This window comes from Ovis aries, chromosome 7, assembly GCF_016772045.2.
Source record: "Ovis aries strain OAR_USU_Benz2616 breed Rambouillet chromosome 7, ARS-UI_Ramb_v3.0, whole genome shotgun sequence".
NCBI classification, from domain to species: domain Eukaryota; kingdom Metazoa; phylum Chordata; class Mammalia; order Artiodactyla; family Bovidae; genus Ovis; species Ovis aries.
In genome coordinates, this window is record NC_056060.1 from 56,050,192 (window position 1) to 56,069,091 (window position 18,900).

The 18,900-nt window shown below is 37.2% G+C and overlaps 1 protein-coding gene across 4 annotated transcripts in view; it reads left to right on the plus strand.

Annotated features, from left to right (window-relative positions):
- Positions 1 to 18,900, plus strand: part of MYO5A (myosin VA) — a 197,176-nt gene that overhangs the window by 64,646 nt on the left and 113,630 nt on the right. For all 4 annotated transcript variants that reach the window (XM_015097035.4, XM_015097038.4, XM_015097039.4 and 1 more), the window contains exons 2-4: positions 2,356 to 2,466; positions 5,416 to 5,587; positions 8,916 to 9,060. In XM_015097035.4, the coding sequence (XP_014952521.1) occupies positions 2,356 to 2,466; positions 5,416 to 5,587; positions 8,916 to 9,060 (428 nt within the window). The remainder of the gene's footprint in view (positions 1 to 2,355; positions 2,467 to 5,415; positions 5,588 to 8,915; positions 9,061 to 18,900) is intronic.

The window sequence follows — 18,900 nt, forward strand, 5'->3', positions numbered from 1 at the left end:
AGATAAAATAAAGGGGAAGTTGGTTGTCAGAGTGATGTTTGGTATTTTAATATCTTGCCTCTGGTGAGTGTAAGGGCCTTAGCCTCTGTCTTCTATCTATAAGTGTTGTTAACATCTGGCTCTTGGAAATCAAACCTTTGGCAAAGTACCAGCTCATTACTGTTTCCAAGATACTTATAGAAGTCTGAGCTAGAGCTTGCTATGGACAAAACACAAAGGCACGTCTTTCTAGCGTTAGTTGAAAACTCGTGTTCAGAGCAGGCCAGCCATGACTCTGCACACTCACTTGGACCCATTTTGCTTTTCATGTTATCGCCAGTCGAGGTAATAGGTTATTTCACGACTCTGAATCTCATGTTTTAGACATCTTTTTTGGAACTAGTATATCCTTTCAGAAAAAGTCATAGAAATACCGGCTTTTTTTGGAACTAGTATATCCTTTCAGAAAAAGTCATAGAAATACCGGCTTTCTAAAGTAGGCTTCAGAGTGGAAGCAGTTAGTAAACAGAAATGTTTATTTTTTTAATTTATTTTTAATTGGTGGAAAAACTCTTTGCAATTTTGTGATTGTTTCTGCCGTACAACAGTTATGGCAAATCAGCCGTGATTATGCATGTACCACCTCCCTCTTGAGACTCCCAGAAATCTTTATTGAATGAGTAAGATTTTAGTAATGTGTATGGATGTTACTCAGTTTAAGGGGTTGTATAACTGAGGGAAAAGTTATGAAATAAGTTGTAGTAACATATTTGACATATAACGTTAATAATCACTTCTTATGGAAAAAACATTTAGTAACAATCTAACAAGTAACAAGCCTATACTTATATATTGGTTTATGCTTTTCACAGAGTTTCTGTGTGTATAAACCTTGGAGATAAACTAGATGAGTCTTGCTGTCATCCCCCATCTTGCAGATACCTGAAGTAAAAGCTAAAAGACCAATCTGGTAGTCCTGTGATTGGGACCCGCAACCCGGCTTGGTACTCTTTTCTCTGCAAACCGTTCAGACCAAAAATCTGCATGAATCTATGGTAGTAAGAGATAAATAAAGCAAGGGGTGAGGTTTTTTTCTGTGCTTTTTTTTTTCCTTTTTTTATGCTCACTTTTATTCAATTTAAGGATTGGCATTCTTTTAACAAATACTCAGCGCCCAGCTGTGTACCAGATACACAAGCACTTGATACAGTGTTGAACAAGACAAATATGGAACTTATATTCTAACAAACTAAGAAAAATAGTAAATACGTAAACAGAAAATAACATAAGTAAATTCAGGTAGTAATAAAAGCTCTGAAGAAAATGGAGAAAGACTTGTGTTGGTGATATTTTTATATGTGATATATTCCTGAAAATGGGCACCAAGGTTTAGTGTACATATGTTTTAAAGGGAGATTCCTTTCTAGGGAATCCATGCAGTCATAAAACACCTCTTCATTGTGGTGGTTGGAGGACCCAATCAAAATTGATCTGAAGTTCAAAATTGGCTTAAGTCCAGAGGGCGTAGTTAAGGCTGAAGATTTGCTGTTTTAGAAACTCCTCTTGATACCTCTTTCATGATATTGAGGCTAGGATGAATATTCCATTTTACCATTTTCACTCATCTTTATAAAATAATGAGGACAAAATATAGACAGCAGCGCCTTTTCATTTTTTAAAAATTAGCAACAGAACTTTCTTCAAAGCAAATTCCAGATGTCCAGTATGTAAAACAGCCGTGGCTCCTCTGCTCATACCATAATGATCCCCCACGAATGCTGAGAAATCACTAAGGGTTTGCAGAACACAAGATGAAAACTACAGTAAAAAATTCAAATTTTAAATCTTATGATTGAAAAAAATAGCTGTGCTGCCGAAACTGGCACAGCCGCCATACCAGAGCTTCCAAATCTTGTTCTTAGACCTATGAAAGTCTGCATTCAGTGGAAAAATAGGTTTATATATACATTTTAATCTAAAGTTAAATTTTTGGGTAGCATTCTTAATATAAGGCAAAGTCAGATTTTAATCAAGGCTCTTTCTTCAAAGCATAGTTCCCCCCACTTCCGTAGTGTTATGGAGATAGAATTGACATACTGCACTGTATGAATTTAAGGTGTATGGCATAATGACTTGAATTGCACATATTGTGAAATTATTACCACAATACAGAGCATGCCTTTTAATAATGTGGGCTTGATGGTACTACTGAGGCTAAAGTACTTTTCATCTGCTAATTTTAAAGCTAAATTTCATATTTGGTGCATTTTATTTTGTTCATAAACTGTTTAATTATAAATACATCCTTGATTTTTTAATATCATTATAAAGTAATTGAATTGCTGGTTTAAATATTCTTTTCTTCTTGTCTTCTAGTTTGCCAGGGTTTGGATACCTGATCCTGAAGAAGTTTGGAAGTCAGCAGAGCTGCTCAAAGATTATAAGCCAGGAGATAAAGTTCTTCTCCTTCACCTTGAGGATGGAAAGGTAGGAATTCTGCTTTTATTTGTTGTTATTGGCATAAAGTAAAGGAAATTCAAAAGGGTAAATTTGCTGTGAGATACTTAACTTCACTTGGAAGTTAAATTTTGAATTAATCTAATATTTTCAATTAACTGATAAAAATGGCAAACAATTTTCTATCCCAAAGGGTTAGTGAAAATAGCAGATACTTTAAAAAATCCATTATTTTGGCTTATGAATTTTTTATGACCTGATTTAGATTTACATCTAATCCTCCCATAGATATTCTTGTTTATCTGTATTTTGTTTAGGATATCACTTAAGTAATTCATATTAACTAAGAAAACAATATTTCAAGAGCTAGTTTGAGATAAGATATTTGCTGGAAATAGGTATTTGAAAAATATTTACTTAGAAGCTATTATCTATAAAACCCTTTGCTAGTGGCCAGAAAAACCTATAACCAGTTGTGTCTCTATACTTTCCATCTGCATTCACTGCAGAATAGACTTAGTTCCACCCTTTTTATTCTCTCCACTGCCTTTGACAGGGCATGTCATACTTTTAGTGTGACATTAATTTCCTCTGAACAGTTTATAATCTAGCCAGGAGAATGCAGTATATAAAAAGTAGTTCAATACTGTAATACTAAAAATGTCAAAAGATAAACTTATGATTAATTGCCAAGTGAGTAATACTGTCCTGACAGTTAATATGTATTGAACACTTACTATGTACCAGGTGTAATTCCAAGTCCTTTATATCCTATAACTCACTTAATCCTCACAACAATCCTATGAGGTGGGCCTGTTATTATTACCACTTTATGGGTGAAGTACTGAGGCTCAGTACTGCCTCAGAGTTACACAGGCATTAAGGGATGAAGTTGGGACTTTCAGCCAGTAGACTGTCTTTATGGTCTGTGCTCATGACCACTGTGCTGTACTGTAAAGACAGTGAGGACCTTAGGGTTCCAGGAGAGGGAAATATCACTGTGGGGTGCTTCAGGGAAGGCTCCCAAGAGAAGGAAGAGTTTTGACTAGACAGAATTTGGATGAACAAAGAGAAAGGAGATAGACTTTGTGAGGCTTGGAATATATTTTGAAGATAGTGAATATCACAAGTTGACTGAACAGAGATTTAGAAAGGTATGTATTCTAGTTCAAGCCTAGTGTGTTAAGGTATCTGCTATGTATCATGTTAAGAGGCAAAAAATATGCTCTCTGACATTAATGTCAAATAAGAAAGTACATATACTTATGAATAGTGTGATATATGATATAAAAAATATAAATAAGAAACAAAAATAGAGTGGAGACTGAGGAACTGATGAAGGCTGAGTCAGAGAGACAACGTCTAAAGAATGAATAGACAAGGAGGAGTGCGTTTCAGGGATCTGGAGGAGCCTCGGCAAGGGCAGGGAGGCATGCACAGTATTGTGCATTTGGGGAACAGTACAAGTTTCATGTTGTTGGAATTTGACGGGAGAGGACTGGCAGGAATATGGGGGGTGGGAACCAGATCATAGAGAGCCTCATGTTCATGCTGCAACGCTTAAACTTCAACTGGTATATCTGGGAAGTGATTGTAGTGTTTTTAAACAGAAGAAGAGTGCCAGATTTTCTGTTTTAGAAAGGACTCACTGGTGGTGGAGTGGAGAATGAACTTCAGGAGAGCAAAACAGAGGCAAGGCAATTATTCAGAAAGAAGGCAGGGAAGAATTAGACCAGATTAGAAGGGCCTTGACTACCAAATAAGGAATTAACTTATTCAATATTCATTGATCATCCACTCTGTGAGGCACGTTAGGTACTTTAGGCTATATTTTCTTATGATAACTCTCACAGCAAACCTGTGCATTCGCATGTGATATTGTAACTATTTTCCAAATAAGGAAGCCCAGACTCAGAGACATTAAGCAGTCTGCTTGAGATCACACAGCCATTTTTTGTATGGCAGGAGCCAATGCAAAGACTAGTCAGCTTTGGAAAAGGACATTAGACCCTAATAAACAGACAAAGAGAGGTTGAGGGTCAGACTAAAAATTTCCTCATTTTGCAGAATTCATTCCAACCTGATTTGAACATTTGACCGCTATATATCTCTTTAGTATTAACAAAAGTATTAGCAGAAGGCTTTTTACAAAACTAACTTGTCCATCTCTGCGATTATATTGCTGTTTTTTTCCCTTTCATGTGTTGTATGTTGTTTCCCCTTAATACATAATCTCCGTGCTTGACTTTGCCTTAAAGCCATATTCCTTAAAATGAGTACTACTTCTTAATTTGGAGGGCCAAGCACTTCATTAAAAGTCTAATAAAAACTGTGGACAGTATTTTAAAGAAATACACATATGTGTATGTACTTACACATACATGCATAGATGCAAAGTGTTAACATCTAATTTTAAGGGATTCTTGGGCCTCTCTGGGTTCAGGAGTTCCCAAGTACTTACCACATACCAAACATTGTCTCCTTTAATTTTTACCACACGCCTGTGAGCTATTTCCATTATGCCCTTTTTACAAATGAAAGATTAAGCTTGAATGATATTCACAAGACCACACAAGGAGTAGATAAGTTTCAGGACTTGAACCTGCATTGATCTGGCTCTAGAGCCAAGCTCTTACCACTCTCTTATCCTGTCTGTCACTTATACCAGGTAAAGAGAATAAAAAAGAATTATTTTCCCATAGAACATGATCTGGCCTAGTAACTAGGTAGAAAAAATATTCTAGGCTTTGACTTTTCAAACTGTATTAGCAAAAAATGTTGCTATGAGTTAATACACCTAGTGAAGACAGACTCTCCTTATTTTTGCTGTTTCCACCAATTTCTGTGGTTTCGGGGGGTACCAGGAAAAAATGTATTTAGTAACTGAGAAACAAATCAGCAATAGGAAATGTATTAATACATGTCTGTATCTGGTTTTTGCCATGATTTATCCAGATGCTGTATCTTGTGCCTTTTCAGGATTTGGAATATCGTCTAGATCCAAAGACCAAGGAACTGCCTCATTTAAGAAACCCTGACATACTTGTGGGTGAAAATGACCTCACAGCCCTCAGTTATCTTCACGAGCCTGCTGTACTCCATAATCTCAGAGTCCGCTTTATTGATTCCAAACTTATTTATACATATTGTGGTGAGTGTGCATTGCTGTCTGAGTGAACTGTGAATTCTTTTTTGCTAATGGACATAACCATGGAAATAATGTGCATGAGAAAGAAGGCTGGGGTGGATCTTTTCTTAGAAACACATTCACTTCAGAGTTATCAAAAGATTTCAGTCAGTTGTTCAGTCGTGTCTGACTTTGCACGTGACTCTTTGCACGCCAGGCCTCCCTGTCCATCACCAACTCCCAGATTTACCCAAACTCATGTCCACTGAGTCAGTGATGCCATCCAACCATCTCATCCTGTGTCGTCCCCTTCTCCTCCCACCTTCAATCTTTCCCAGCATCAGGGTCTTTTCAAATGAGTCAGTTCTTCACATCAGGTGGCCAAAGTATTGGAGCTTCAGCTTCAGCATCAGTCCTTCCAATGAATATTCAGGACTGATTTCCTTTAGGATGGACTGGTTGGATCTCCTTGCCATCCAAGGGACTCTCAAGAGTCTTCTCCAATACCACAGTTCAAAAGCATCAATTCTTTGCTGCTTTCTATATAGTCCAACTCTCACATCCATACATGACCACTGGAAAAACCATAGCTTTGACTAGACGGACCTTTGTTGACAAAGTAATGTCTCTGATTTTTTTTTTTTTAATGTCTCTGATTTTTAATATGCTATCTAGGTTGGTCATAACTTTCCTTCCAAGTAGTAAGCATCTTTTAATTTCATGGCTGCAGTCACCATCTGAAGTGATTTTGGAGCCCCCCAAAAATAAAGTAAGCCACTGTTTCCCTATCTATTTGCCATGAAGTGATGGGACTGGATACTATGATCTTAGTTTTCTGAATGTTGAGCTTTAAGCCAACTTTTTCACTCTCCTCTTTCACTTTCATCAAGAGGCTTTTAGTTCCTCTTTACTTTCTGCCATAAGGGTGGTGTCATCTGCATATCTGAGGTTATTGATATTTCTCCTGGCAATCTTTATTCCAGCTTGTGCTTCTTCCAGCCCAGCGTTTCTCAGGATGTACTCTGCATATAAGTTAAATAAGCAAGGTGACAATATACAGCCTTGACTTACTCCTTTTCCTATTTGGAACCAGTCTGTTGTTCCATGTCCAGTTCTAACTGCTGTTCCTGACCTGCATACAGATTCTCAAAAGATTTACCAGCGTTCATTAGCTAGTTGCATTTTATGTTGAATAAACTCTTTTATGAACTTACATAATATTACTCAGAATACAAAGAACTGGGTCCATCTTTTGCTTTTTCTCTGCATAGAAGTCGTATGCCATATTCGATACTGATTTACAAGTTATATTCATCTCTTACAAAAACCAATACTTGAAGAGTAGACATCCAAAGACTTAGCTCTGGGGTGGGTTCAAGATGTTTTTTCTTTTTCTTAGTTGCTTAGCAGTGAAGGACTGACTTGAGTTGCAGTAACACTTCTTGCTTGATCTGCTTGCCTGGGCCCCTGCTCATTCCAGTACTAGCTGCCAGTGACCCAGCCCAGGATTATTTTTTTCCCTCTCCCAGCAGTTAAGCATACATGTGTATGTTCCCCCTTTCCTTCTTTTTCTTCTTTCTCTGTTTCCTTCTTATTCTTCATTTTCTCTAGCTCTTTTTTCTCTACTGACTTCTTATCCTTCTTTCACTAAGTATTATCTGCTGAGTCTCAGGTCTGGGATTTCCATCCCTTTCTTTCTAAGTCTCTGCTGCATGTACCCAACTTAGTGCTCAACATTTCTTCACTGGGCTCCAGTTTGGGCCAGGGACAGCTATCTTCTCTTCTTAAAAGAATTTATATTTTTTATATCCTTGATATTTGTTCTTTTTCTTTCCTACCTATTGTCTTTTGCTCAATTTTCATTTTTTCTTCAGTTTATATTTCTTGCTCATATGCTACCTTCTCAGTGAAGCCTTTCCTGTCCATTCTATATTTTCTTCTCCTAGGCATCAATATTCCTTCTCTGTTTAATCCCCCATTTCCCTTACTATCTGTCCTGTAATATATATATATTTTTTTTCCTTACTTATTGTCTGAATTTCCTTCTAGATTACAAAGTCCAGAAGGACAAAGATTTTTCCTCTTTAAAAAAAAATTTTTTTTTTTAAATACAGTTGATGTGGTGGCTCAGACAGTAAAAAATCCACCTGCAATGCGGGAGACCTGAGTTTGATCCCTGGGTAGGGAAGATCCCCTGGAGAAGGGAACAGCTACACACTCCAGTATTCTTTCCTGGAGAACTCCATGGACAGGGGAGCCTGGTGGGCCCCAGTCCGTGGGGTCACAAAGAGTTGGATATGACTGAGCGACTTTGACTTTCACTTTACAATGTTATATAACTTACAGGTGTACAGTATAGTGATACACAGTTTTTAAAGGTTATACTCGATTTAAATTAGTCTTTTTTTTTTTTACTGCTATAAATATAGCACTTAGAAAAGACTCAAAACTTAATTGTAGTCAAATATTTGTTGAATGAATGACTAAAGTTAACATATATCTGCTATAAAATTTAAGGAAATACCAAGAAAAATATTAAAAAGGAAAATAATTACATGTAATTCACCACTGAAAAATAACCAATATTAAGTTGTCTTATATCCTGTGTGTAAATGTAAAAGAGTATAAATAAATATAAAATTGGAATCTATAAAATTGGAATCCAATCTATAAAATTGGAATCAGTCTATATATAGTTGTGTGTCATTTTTTCCTATGGCACTTAATATTTGTCACAAACATGATCTGGATCACATGGATATAATAATACATATTAAACCACTCTCCCTTTTTTAAAAAAAATTATTGAAATATAATTGATTCACAACATCATATTTAGTTTCTGCTATATAGCACGTGACTCTATTATACATATGTATATTCTTTTTCACGTTCTTTTCCATTGTGGTTTATCACAGGATATAGAATATAGTTTCCTGTGCTATACATAAACCACTGTCGCTCTGTTATGTATTTTGTTTCTACTTTTCACTGTTATGAATAACATTATAATAAACATCTTTTTTTTTTTAATCCCTTCACATGAATATATGTTTATTTCATTTGGATACATTTCTAGAAGTAGAATTTTTGGTTTAAATATTATAAAAATATTTGAAGTTCTTCCAATATTGCCACAATTTTTACTACTTTAAATAACCTAGTCTTGTTGGTAAATGGTGTTTTAGTTAGGACTTAATGGTTCACAGGCAAATGCTGTGGTATATTTTGACTCTTAACAATTTGTTAGTTTGATATTAATTGAATTTTAACTGTGATTCTGACTTTACCAAATTTGATATGCCCATTAGAATATTATTGACTTCTTTTGTTTTTTTACCTTTCTTCCCAGGTATAGTCCTAGTAGCTATAAATCCTTATGAACAGCTGCCTATTTATGGAGAAGATATTATTAATGCATATAGTGGTCAAAACATGGGTGATATGGATCCACATATCTTTGCAGTAGCTGAAGAAGCTTACAAGCAAATGGCCAGGTTGGTGGAAGCTCTATTACTATTTCATTACTTTTATTGGATGTGATCATTCTTTACTGAGTCACAGATATTTTAAAATACAGTAAATAACAACTTGTAAATTATTAAACAGCCTCGATTAATTTGTTTCAGGTGGCCTGAATTATTATCAAAATAAGCTAACATTTGTAAAAGGATATATAGTTTTTAAAAATTACCTTTGATATCTCACTATAATCCTGTGGCTATTCAAGGACAGATGTCATGTTTTATAGATGAATGGGTCAAGGTTTGGAAGTATTAAGTGACTTGCCCAACGTTATTCATCTAGTCAGTGGCAGACCAGAACTAAAAGGCCTAAATGCTGATAGGAATCTGTCTGTATCTGGGGTAATTAAAACAGGAAACTGTGAGTTTTAAGTTAGCGAATTTTAGGGCATCAGTGATTCTGAACAGCATCAGGAAAATGTCTTTGATGATAACTGTGGAACCCTAATAATATTTTTAGAGTGGAGAATGAGAGAAAAATCTACTTTCAAGACTAGATTATGCTCTAGGTAATATAATTTAATGCAAAATTATGCATGCATTGAAGAATAGTCTATTTTTAACCTATTTCTCCAGTCTACAGGTAAGGATGTGGCATCTTATAAATATGATATTGGAAACCCTCAAGCAGTTTATGGAGAGAAAACTAATACTGAAGAGTTTTTTATTTTCTCCTTTCTAGCAAGAGAGAATGTTTGTACATAATTAGACCAGTGTGTGACAGAATTTTAGAATTATTTCAATGACAGAATCCATAGAAGTCATTATACCCTTTTGTTAGTAAAATAGTATTGATACTTCTAATGGCAGTTTAGTTCAGTTCAGTCGCTCAGTCGCGTCCAACTCTTTGAGACCCCATGAATTGCTGCAGCTCGCCACACCTCCCTGTCCATCACCAACTCCCAGAGTTCACTCAAACTCAAGTCCATCGAGTCGGTGATGCCATCCAGCCATCTCATCCTCTGTCGTCCCCTTCTTCTCCTGCCCCCAATCCCTCCCAGCATCAGAGTCTTTTGCAATGAGTCAACTCTTTGCATGAGGTGGCCAAAGTACTGGAGTTTCAGCTTTAGAATCATTCCTTCCAAAGAACACCCAGAGCTGATCTCCTTTAGAATGGACTGGTTGGATCTCCTTTCAGTCCAAGGGACTCTCAAGAGTCTTCTCCAACACCACAGTTCAAAAGCATCAATTCTTTGGCACTCAGCCTTCTTCACAGTCCAACTCTCACATCCATACATGACCACTGGAAAAACCATAGCCTTGACTAAATGGATCTTTGTTGGCAAAGTAATGCCTCTGCTTTTCAATATGCTATCTAGGTTGGTCATAACTTTCCTTCCAAGAAGTAAGCGTCTTTTAATTTCATGGCTGCAGTCACCATCTGCAGTGATTTTGGAGCCCCCCAAAATACAGTCTGACACTGTTTCCACATCTGTTTGCCATGAAGTGATGGGACCGGATGCCATGATCTTCGTTTTCTGAATGTTGAGCTTTAAGCCAACTTTTTCACTCTCCTCTTTCACTTTCATCAAGAGGCTTTTTAGTTCCTCTTCACTTTCTGCCATAAGGGTGGTGTCATCTGCATATCTGAGGTTATTGATGTTTCTCCTGGCAGTCTTTATTCCAGCTTGTGCTTCTTCCAGCCCAGCGTTTCTCATGATGTACTCTGCATATAAGTTAAATAGGCAGGGTGACAATATACATCTAATGACAGGTAACAGCTATTAAGTACTCTTTCTGTGCAAGGCACTGTTTAATTGCCTCCCATTTACTAAGTAGTTTTATCCTTATAGGACTCATCTAAGGTTGGTATTATCATTTTATAGATGAGAAAGCTAATGATAGAAATGAACTTTTACAAATCAGAAACAGAGTCACAAACATAGAGAATAGATTTGTTTCCAGGGGTGAGGCAGAGTAGAAGAGGGATGGACTGGGAGTTTAGGATTAGCAGATGCAAACTATTATATACAGAATGAATAAACAGTAAGATCCTATGTATAGCATAAGAAACTACATTCAGTATTCTGTGATAACCCATAATAAAAAAGAACATTAAAAAGTAAATGTTATTAGTAAAATGATTTCAAAATCAATTAGTCTGACACTATGAAATATTGACATATTAAATATAAAATGACAAAACATGGTTTTGTTCTACATGTCATATTATTTCAGATTCTGCTTTAGAATAGTAACCAAAAGTTTACTTTTAAGTTTAAAAGTGAGAAAATTCCATTTATTGATATAATGTTTTCCCCCTGAAATATTGGACTGGCCAGAGTTCATTTGGGTTTTTCCGCTACATCTTATGGAAAAACAAACTTGAATGAACTTTTTGGCCAGCCCAGTAGAAAAGCCTGCCAGTATTTTATTTGTTTGGTATTGAGCTCTGCAAAACAGTGTTAGCACCTTACAAGTTGAACCTGAGAGCTACTGGGCAGAGAGGGGATTACATGGTATTCCCTACCTAAAAATAAATCCCTGAAAAATTTTTTACTGTTCATAGAGAATTAAGTGACTTTTTTGAAAATACTATTTTTAAACTTTGTTACTGGTAATCCACAGTTTTAGGTTTATATGAATATTTCTAGCTTTTTACCCTTTGATTTGCTTTGGTTTCTTAAAATTGCCTCCTTAATATTTTCCCGGTGACTCCAGCATGACTTCTTAATGGCAAGTTTGTTTTCCCTTTGTTCAGTTTTGTTTTTAGACAGTTTTAAAACATGTATCAGTCAATGATGGTATTATGTTTGCCACTTATATGAATTAATCTACACCCATAAAATGTGCCGCAAGCCCATGCATTGGGAGCGTGGAGTCTTAACCACTGGACCCTAAGGTGATTATTTTAAACTTTGAAATTAGTAAGTACCTTGAGGGAAAATACCTTGAGACTATGCAAATATCCTATTTCTCATAATATACTTTCACCACTAATTTTAACATCCATCAGTGGTTCTTACCTGTAGCAGTTATTACTGAGTGGTTGTTTGCTATTTCCGTCATTCCTTCTACAGGTATGAATAGGAAGTCTCATCTAAGGAAAAGCTATTTCTTCCCTCCCCAACTTACTTATTATTTATTTTGTATTTGTATCAGTATGAACTCATAAACATGGATTTCATACTATGGATTATTCTGCATTCGCGTGTGTGTACTTAGTTGCTCAGTCATGTCCAACTCTTTGCAACCCCATGGACTTCAGCCCGCCAGGCTCCTCTGTCCATGGGTATTCTCCAGGCAAGAATACTGGAGTGGGTTGCCATGTCCTCCTCCAGGGGATCTTCCCAACCCAGGGATCGAACCTAGGTCTCCTGCATTGTAGATGGATTCTTTACCTACTCTACATTGCTATCATTATTTATTTTGTTCAAACTGTCTCAGATTTGGCCATTGAGAGCTCTTTCCAGTGTCCTTTCACATTCTCCATCACTTTTGAGCATTTCCTTACTTTCTAGCAGCACCTGAGTCATTTTCTAATTTTCTTGCCCCAACCCCCAGTGAATTCAGCCGTTTCTTCAAGGACCTTGTACTGAAGAAATGGTACTTAGGAACTAAGATCTGGGTGCTAGATGCATTCACTACTTGGGTATCCTTGCCTATAAACCTTCTCAGTGCTCACAGCTAAGAAATATGTTGCCAACAGAAGGCGTTGTCATAATTTTAAAATTTCCACCAAACTGACAGGTGAGATATGGTGTCCTGCTGCTGCTGCTAAGTCGCTGCAGTCGTGTCTGACTCTGTGTGACCCCACAGAAGGCAGCCCACCAGGCTTCGCCGTCCCTGGGATTCTCCAGGCAAGAACGCTGGAGTGGGTTGCCATTTCCTTCTCCATGCATGAAAGTGAAAAGTGAAAGTGAGGTTGCTCAGTCGTGTCCGACTGAGCATGGGATTTTCCAGGCAAGAGTACTGGAGTGGGATGCCAACGCCTTCTCCGAATGGTATCCTAGTGTTGTTTTACTTTTCTCTAAGTAGCCACTTTCTCTAATGGCAGCCCCACTCCAGTACTCTTGCCTGGAAAATCCCATGGGCGGAGGAGCCGGATAAGCTACAGTCCATGGGGTCTCAAAGAGTAGGACACGACTGAGCAACTTCACCTTCACTTTTCACTTTCATGCATTGGAGAAGGAAATGGCAACCCACTCCAGTGTTCTTGCCTGGAGAATCCCAGGGACGGGGGAGCTTGGTGGGAGGCCGTTTATGGGGTCACACAGAGTCAGACATGACTGAAGTGACTTAGCAGCAGCAGCAGCAGCAAGTAGCACAGACTTTGCACATCTTTACACACACACACACATACCTGTATCTATATAATGTATATATATTTAAAACATAAAACCATTAAAATTACTGATTCCTCTAATTTCAGTTCAACATCACAGTTTTTATTTAATTTACATTTTATCTTTATTTTGTTAATTTTTATTGATGTTTATTCTTGCTTTGACTAGTGTTGGGGTACCATATGGTGATCTTCTGTTTTGTTTTCATTGTGTTTATTTATTTATTTATTTTTTGGTTAAATCGGGTCTTCGTTGCTGTATGCGGGCTTTGTCTGATTGCAGCGAGTGGGCTTCTCGCTGTGGTGGCTTCTCTTATGGTGAAGCATGGGCTCTAGGTACACAGGCTTCAATTGCTGAGGCTCGTGGGCTCTAGTTGTGGCACGTTGACTCAGTTGCCCTATGGCATGTGGAATCTTCCTGGATCAGAGATTGAACTCAGGTCCCCTGCATTGGCAGGTGATCCTTAACCACTGGACCACCAGGGAAGTCCCAAAACCATAGTTTTTATTCTTGATTTCTTTTTTCTTCTTTTAACTTCTTTCTTTGACCTTGAGAAACCTGACTCTCCTTATCTATAGTATATTTACTTGTTTGCTCATTCCTAGAATATTCTTAGTTTCAGAAATGCTAACCCATAGCCCTGTGAAAAGCAAATTTACCACTCAAGTGCAATATTGTGTCCAGGTCATTTTGTCTTTAGTCTTACATGATATGAAGTACCAGTTTCCAAAGTTACCTAGGTTGGTTCATTTTTTCCCCACTTATTTTATTAATTTGTTGAACCACTCTCCCATATATGATCACTTAGATTATTTGCAACATTTTGCAATTACAAACAGTGCTACAATAAATAAGTTTGTATATTTATTATTTATTATATACATTTTTATATTTGTATTTCTTTATTTGTTTCTCTTCCAAGTTGCTTTTAATGAAGTCTTGGGAACAAAATATACAGTCTGACTCAGATATACCATGCAGCAAGGCCTAGATAATGAGATAATTTTGCCCACATCTTGGGGATAAGGGTGATATATATGTCTTTATGAAAACTATTTTTTTTTAAAGTGTAAACTCTGTATAACATTCTCCAGGAGCTAGAGCCCAAGAGAACCCACTGGCAGTCTATTATCGGTAGGACCTCATAGGCATCTCAGGGATGGAAGGAGAGGTAGGCAGTTTTTCCACAGCTGGAGGAGGCTGCAGCTGTCCTCATCTCTGCCTCATTCTCTGCCGGGAATACCAGCCAGTGGCAAGCAGCATTGAAAGAATGGAGTGGGGCAGTGGTATTGGGCAGTCCTCAATATCTTGATCATAAATATTTGGAACAATCCATTTGGTGATATTTATTGCCAATGGGGCCAGAGCTGGAGGGAGATTTCTCATCCAAGGGGCAGAGAGTGCACCTCTCTGCTTGAAGAGGGACAGGAGAGGTGATGGGAGCAAAGAGATAGAGCAAGGGACTCACATTCTTCGCTACCTCAACTGGACAACTGCCACAGGGCCATGAGCAGCTTAAACCACCCAACTGCTTTTGGGAGGAGGGTGCAGAATCTAATCACTGACAGGCTTTGGTAGTTTAGGTTCATACCTGTTTCAGAGCTTTTCTCTACCAACTTGTTATCACAGGAATTCCTCAGCTGGGGTAGAAGGTCTGGTTGAATGTGTCTTCATGTCCAACATTGGTGCTTTTGCTCCAAGCCAGGACCGGTTGCTCTTAGAATCTGTGGCTCCCATGTCTAGCACAGTGCTGTTTGAACTGAACACCATGGCCTTGGTGACTTGTGACACAATGGTTTGAAAATCAAGATTGCTGTGTAAGCAGATGAAGGCATTGCTGGGTTTGGGGCCTATCAGCTAGTACATGGCAGAAGTGGAGTTTGACTTCACATTGTACACGGTCTTACCCCCAAATCCTAATTGCTTGCATTGGGTTACACAGTGTTCAGTGCTAATGCAGTAACCTTGACCAGCCTTTAAGAAGACAAGTTAGAGGTGGAGCACATTTTTGTATTTTTAAAAGTGGCACTGGTAGGTCAAAAGGTAGGTATAAATATATTGCCAGATTCCCTCTAAAAGAGTTGTTCTGGTCTGCATTTTTGCCTAAATTGTTCAAGAGTGTCTATTTCCCCATAGCTTTATCAACAAAATATGTAATATTTGTGTGTGTGTGCATGTGTGCACGTGCTTAGTCACATATGACTCTTTGCGACCCCATGGACCATAGCCCGCCAGGTTCCTCTGTCCTGGAACTGTCCAGGCAAGAATACTGGAGTGGGTTGCCATTTACTACTCGGGGGATCTTCCCCACTCGGGGATCAAACCTGCATCTCTTGTGTCTGCTGCATTGGCAGGGGATTCTTTCCCACTGTGTCATGTTCTTGCCAGTTTAATGGTATCTTAATGTTGTTTTCATCTGCATTTCTTTAAATATCGGTAAGTTTGAATATCTTTTCATATGTTTAAGAGCACTTTCATTTTTTGTTTGTTTATGGGCTGAATTGTTGATTCAACTTTTTCCATTTTTCTGTTGTTTTTTGATCCTCAATTTTAATAGTTAAATATATATATTTTTTAGCCCTTTATCTGTGTTATATTGCAAATACTTCCCCTCAATTTTATTTTGCTTGTAATGTCCTTTTCCAAGCAAATTTATTAATCTTTTTTATTTCTTTGAATTTTAAGTCACTGTTAGAAAACCTTTCTCTATACCAAAGTAAAAAAGATTTTATTCTCTTTTCTTCTAGTGTTTGTATTGTTTTTATAGCTTACCTTTAGATCACTGATCCCATTGGAGTTTATACATTTATATGATGAGAGATATGGACCTAAATTTGTCTTTTTTCCAAATGGCTACACAGTTATCTCAGTGTCACTTATTAAGAAGCCCATCTTTGGCCCAGTTATTTGAGATGCCACCTAAAATTTATCATGCCCTCAGTTTTCTTATGTTCTTGGTTTGATTTCTTGGCTGTATTCTTTCCTCTTCCTTTATTCATGTCCCAGTACCACACTTTGATTATAGTGATTTTATAGTATGTTTTATGTTTGTGTGTCTGATACCATTAACCACCCCTCCCCTGACACAGTGTCTTTTTCATTATTTTCCTGGTTATCCTTAGGCATTTGTTTTTATATGTAGATTTTGGTATTAACTTATCCAACTCTGTAAAAAATAAAGCTAACTTTTGAGTAAAAACATGAAGGAAAGGAGGAAGCAAGTCATTCAGATACTGGAGAAAGAATATTCCAAGCAGAGAGATTAGCAATTGCAAGGACCATACAAAGCCTTGAGGATTTTTGTAGCATATTTGACTTTTTCTCTGAGTGTGGGTTTTGAGCAGGGGAATGACATGATCTGGCAGCTGTGTTAAAAATTCATGATAGATTCCTACCAAAAATGTATATCCTGAATCTAATCATAAGAAAAACTGAATGAGGTGTATACTGAAAAATAGCTCTATATACTCTTCAAAATTATCAAGATCAAGATAGTCAAAGAAAGGCTGAGGAACTGTTCCTGATTAAAGGAGATTGTGGAAACATGCCAGTAAAATGCAGTGAATATTTGGAACTGAATCCTTGATGATGAGGGAGACAGGGTAACTTTGTAAGGGGCAATACTGGATGATTGTAAAATAGGAATATAGACTGTAGATTAAATAATAGTTTTTTGTCAATTTTACATTTCCTGATTTTGATCACAGTACATACGTAAGAGCAATGTCATTGTTCTTAGGAAGTATACTCTAAAATATGTAGGAGTCATCAAGTCTATAATCTACTCGCAGATGTTTCAGAAAATATCAAAATAAGAGAAACAGAGACATTAATGAAACAAATGAGCAAAATCTAAACAATTGGTGAATCTGAGTAAAGCATGTACAGGAATTCAGGTTACTTTTTTTGCCATTTTCTGTAAGTTTGAAATCATCTCAAAGGTAAAATACAAACAAAACAAAAGGACTGGATGTAATGAAATAAGGGTCAATTCCAGGTAACTAGTTAGGAGGATTTTGTATTGATCCAAGCAAGAGCTAATGATAACCTAATAGAGGAGAATATATTCAGAGATGGTGAGAAGTAGATAGGCTCTGGATAAATTTTTAAGGTAGAACATAAGACGGCTTGCTTATATGGGGGTATGAGAGAAGAAGAGAAGTCAGGGATAGTGGGAAAGTGTTTGGTCTGAGCACCTAAAAGTTTGGAGTTGCTGTTTACTGAGATGGAGGAAATTCAGGCAGAGCAGGTTGTGCACGTAGGGGTGGAAGAGTTAGAAGAAGAAGGGGGTGGAGTTCCATTTTAGATATTTAAGACTGAAATGGCATTTTTGACATCTGTCCTTGGTTCATTACTTCTTTCTCAGCATGACGCTTACAGAGAATAGTGTCCTCATGGAAGATTTTCATAGACTAGCCTCTTAATTTTAACTGTCCTGTCAGCTTACAGAAGAGAAGAACTCAATGGGCTGCTATGTCTGTCTGTCTTCTCATATTTTTGTTTCACGTTCTTATCAGTCTTTTCTCATCCTGAAACTGATTGCTCTCTGATAATTAAAGCACAGTATTATTTTCCTTAAAACATCAGGGCTTTTTTTTTTTTTAATCTCTTTTTTCTCTTCTAAACCAAGTAATCTTGATTGCTTGATTTGGTATTGTTTTCCTCCACTGTGAATGGTAGAGCAAATAATTTTATTGGTTGTTTCATTTATGGGTTCTCTTAAAATAAATTTGAGAGTTACATGCATAACCTTAGTGTAAGGGAAACAATATCCATACTAGCCGAAGCTACATAAACAAATAACTATATAAGCTTAAGTCTTCCGGTCTCCCTGGACCTCGGCTTTATTACCTGAAACAGAACACTTGCACTAGATGACGTAGCTTTACACTGAAGGCATTCTTTGGTGTGCATTTGCTTCCATTTGGTTCATGGGGATTAATGCAGAAATCTTTTACTCTTTCCAGTGAAGGGCAAACCATGGTGAGGAGCTTGCAGAGACACAGAACGAGCGTAGTATAGACTTTTCATCTGGAAACTAAGAGATGTGGAGTGTACAACTTACCTCTGCTTTAACCTTGGATAAGCCATCTGACCTCTCTGCATTGTTGTTTCCCCCAACCAAGAAAAGATAATATTTATCATGCTCACATCAGAGATGAAAATTACCTTAGATGATAAACATAAAAAGCATTTTGAAAGATACTATTTAAATCTAAGCCGTTACTATCATCACAGTCTTCATCATCATGGAGTCTCACGACTCTATTGCTAGGCCTTTGCTTAGGGTGGGCCCTTTTTGCATTTGTTTAGGCAGTCTCTGAAGCTTCACTCTGAGTTTCATTGGCCAAGTGGATGCTGGCTGTTATAGATCATAAAATCTCTCCTGTTACTGCCTGTGACTCACCAGCCATGTGGTACCAATTATTTCTACTTATGCAGATATGAAGTAGCACATGCTATGTGATAAGGAATTTTATATATGATATATATATATATACATGTGTATATATATAGGGACTAACTT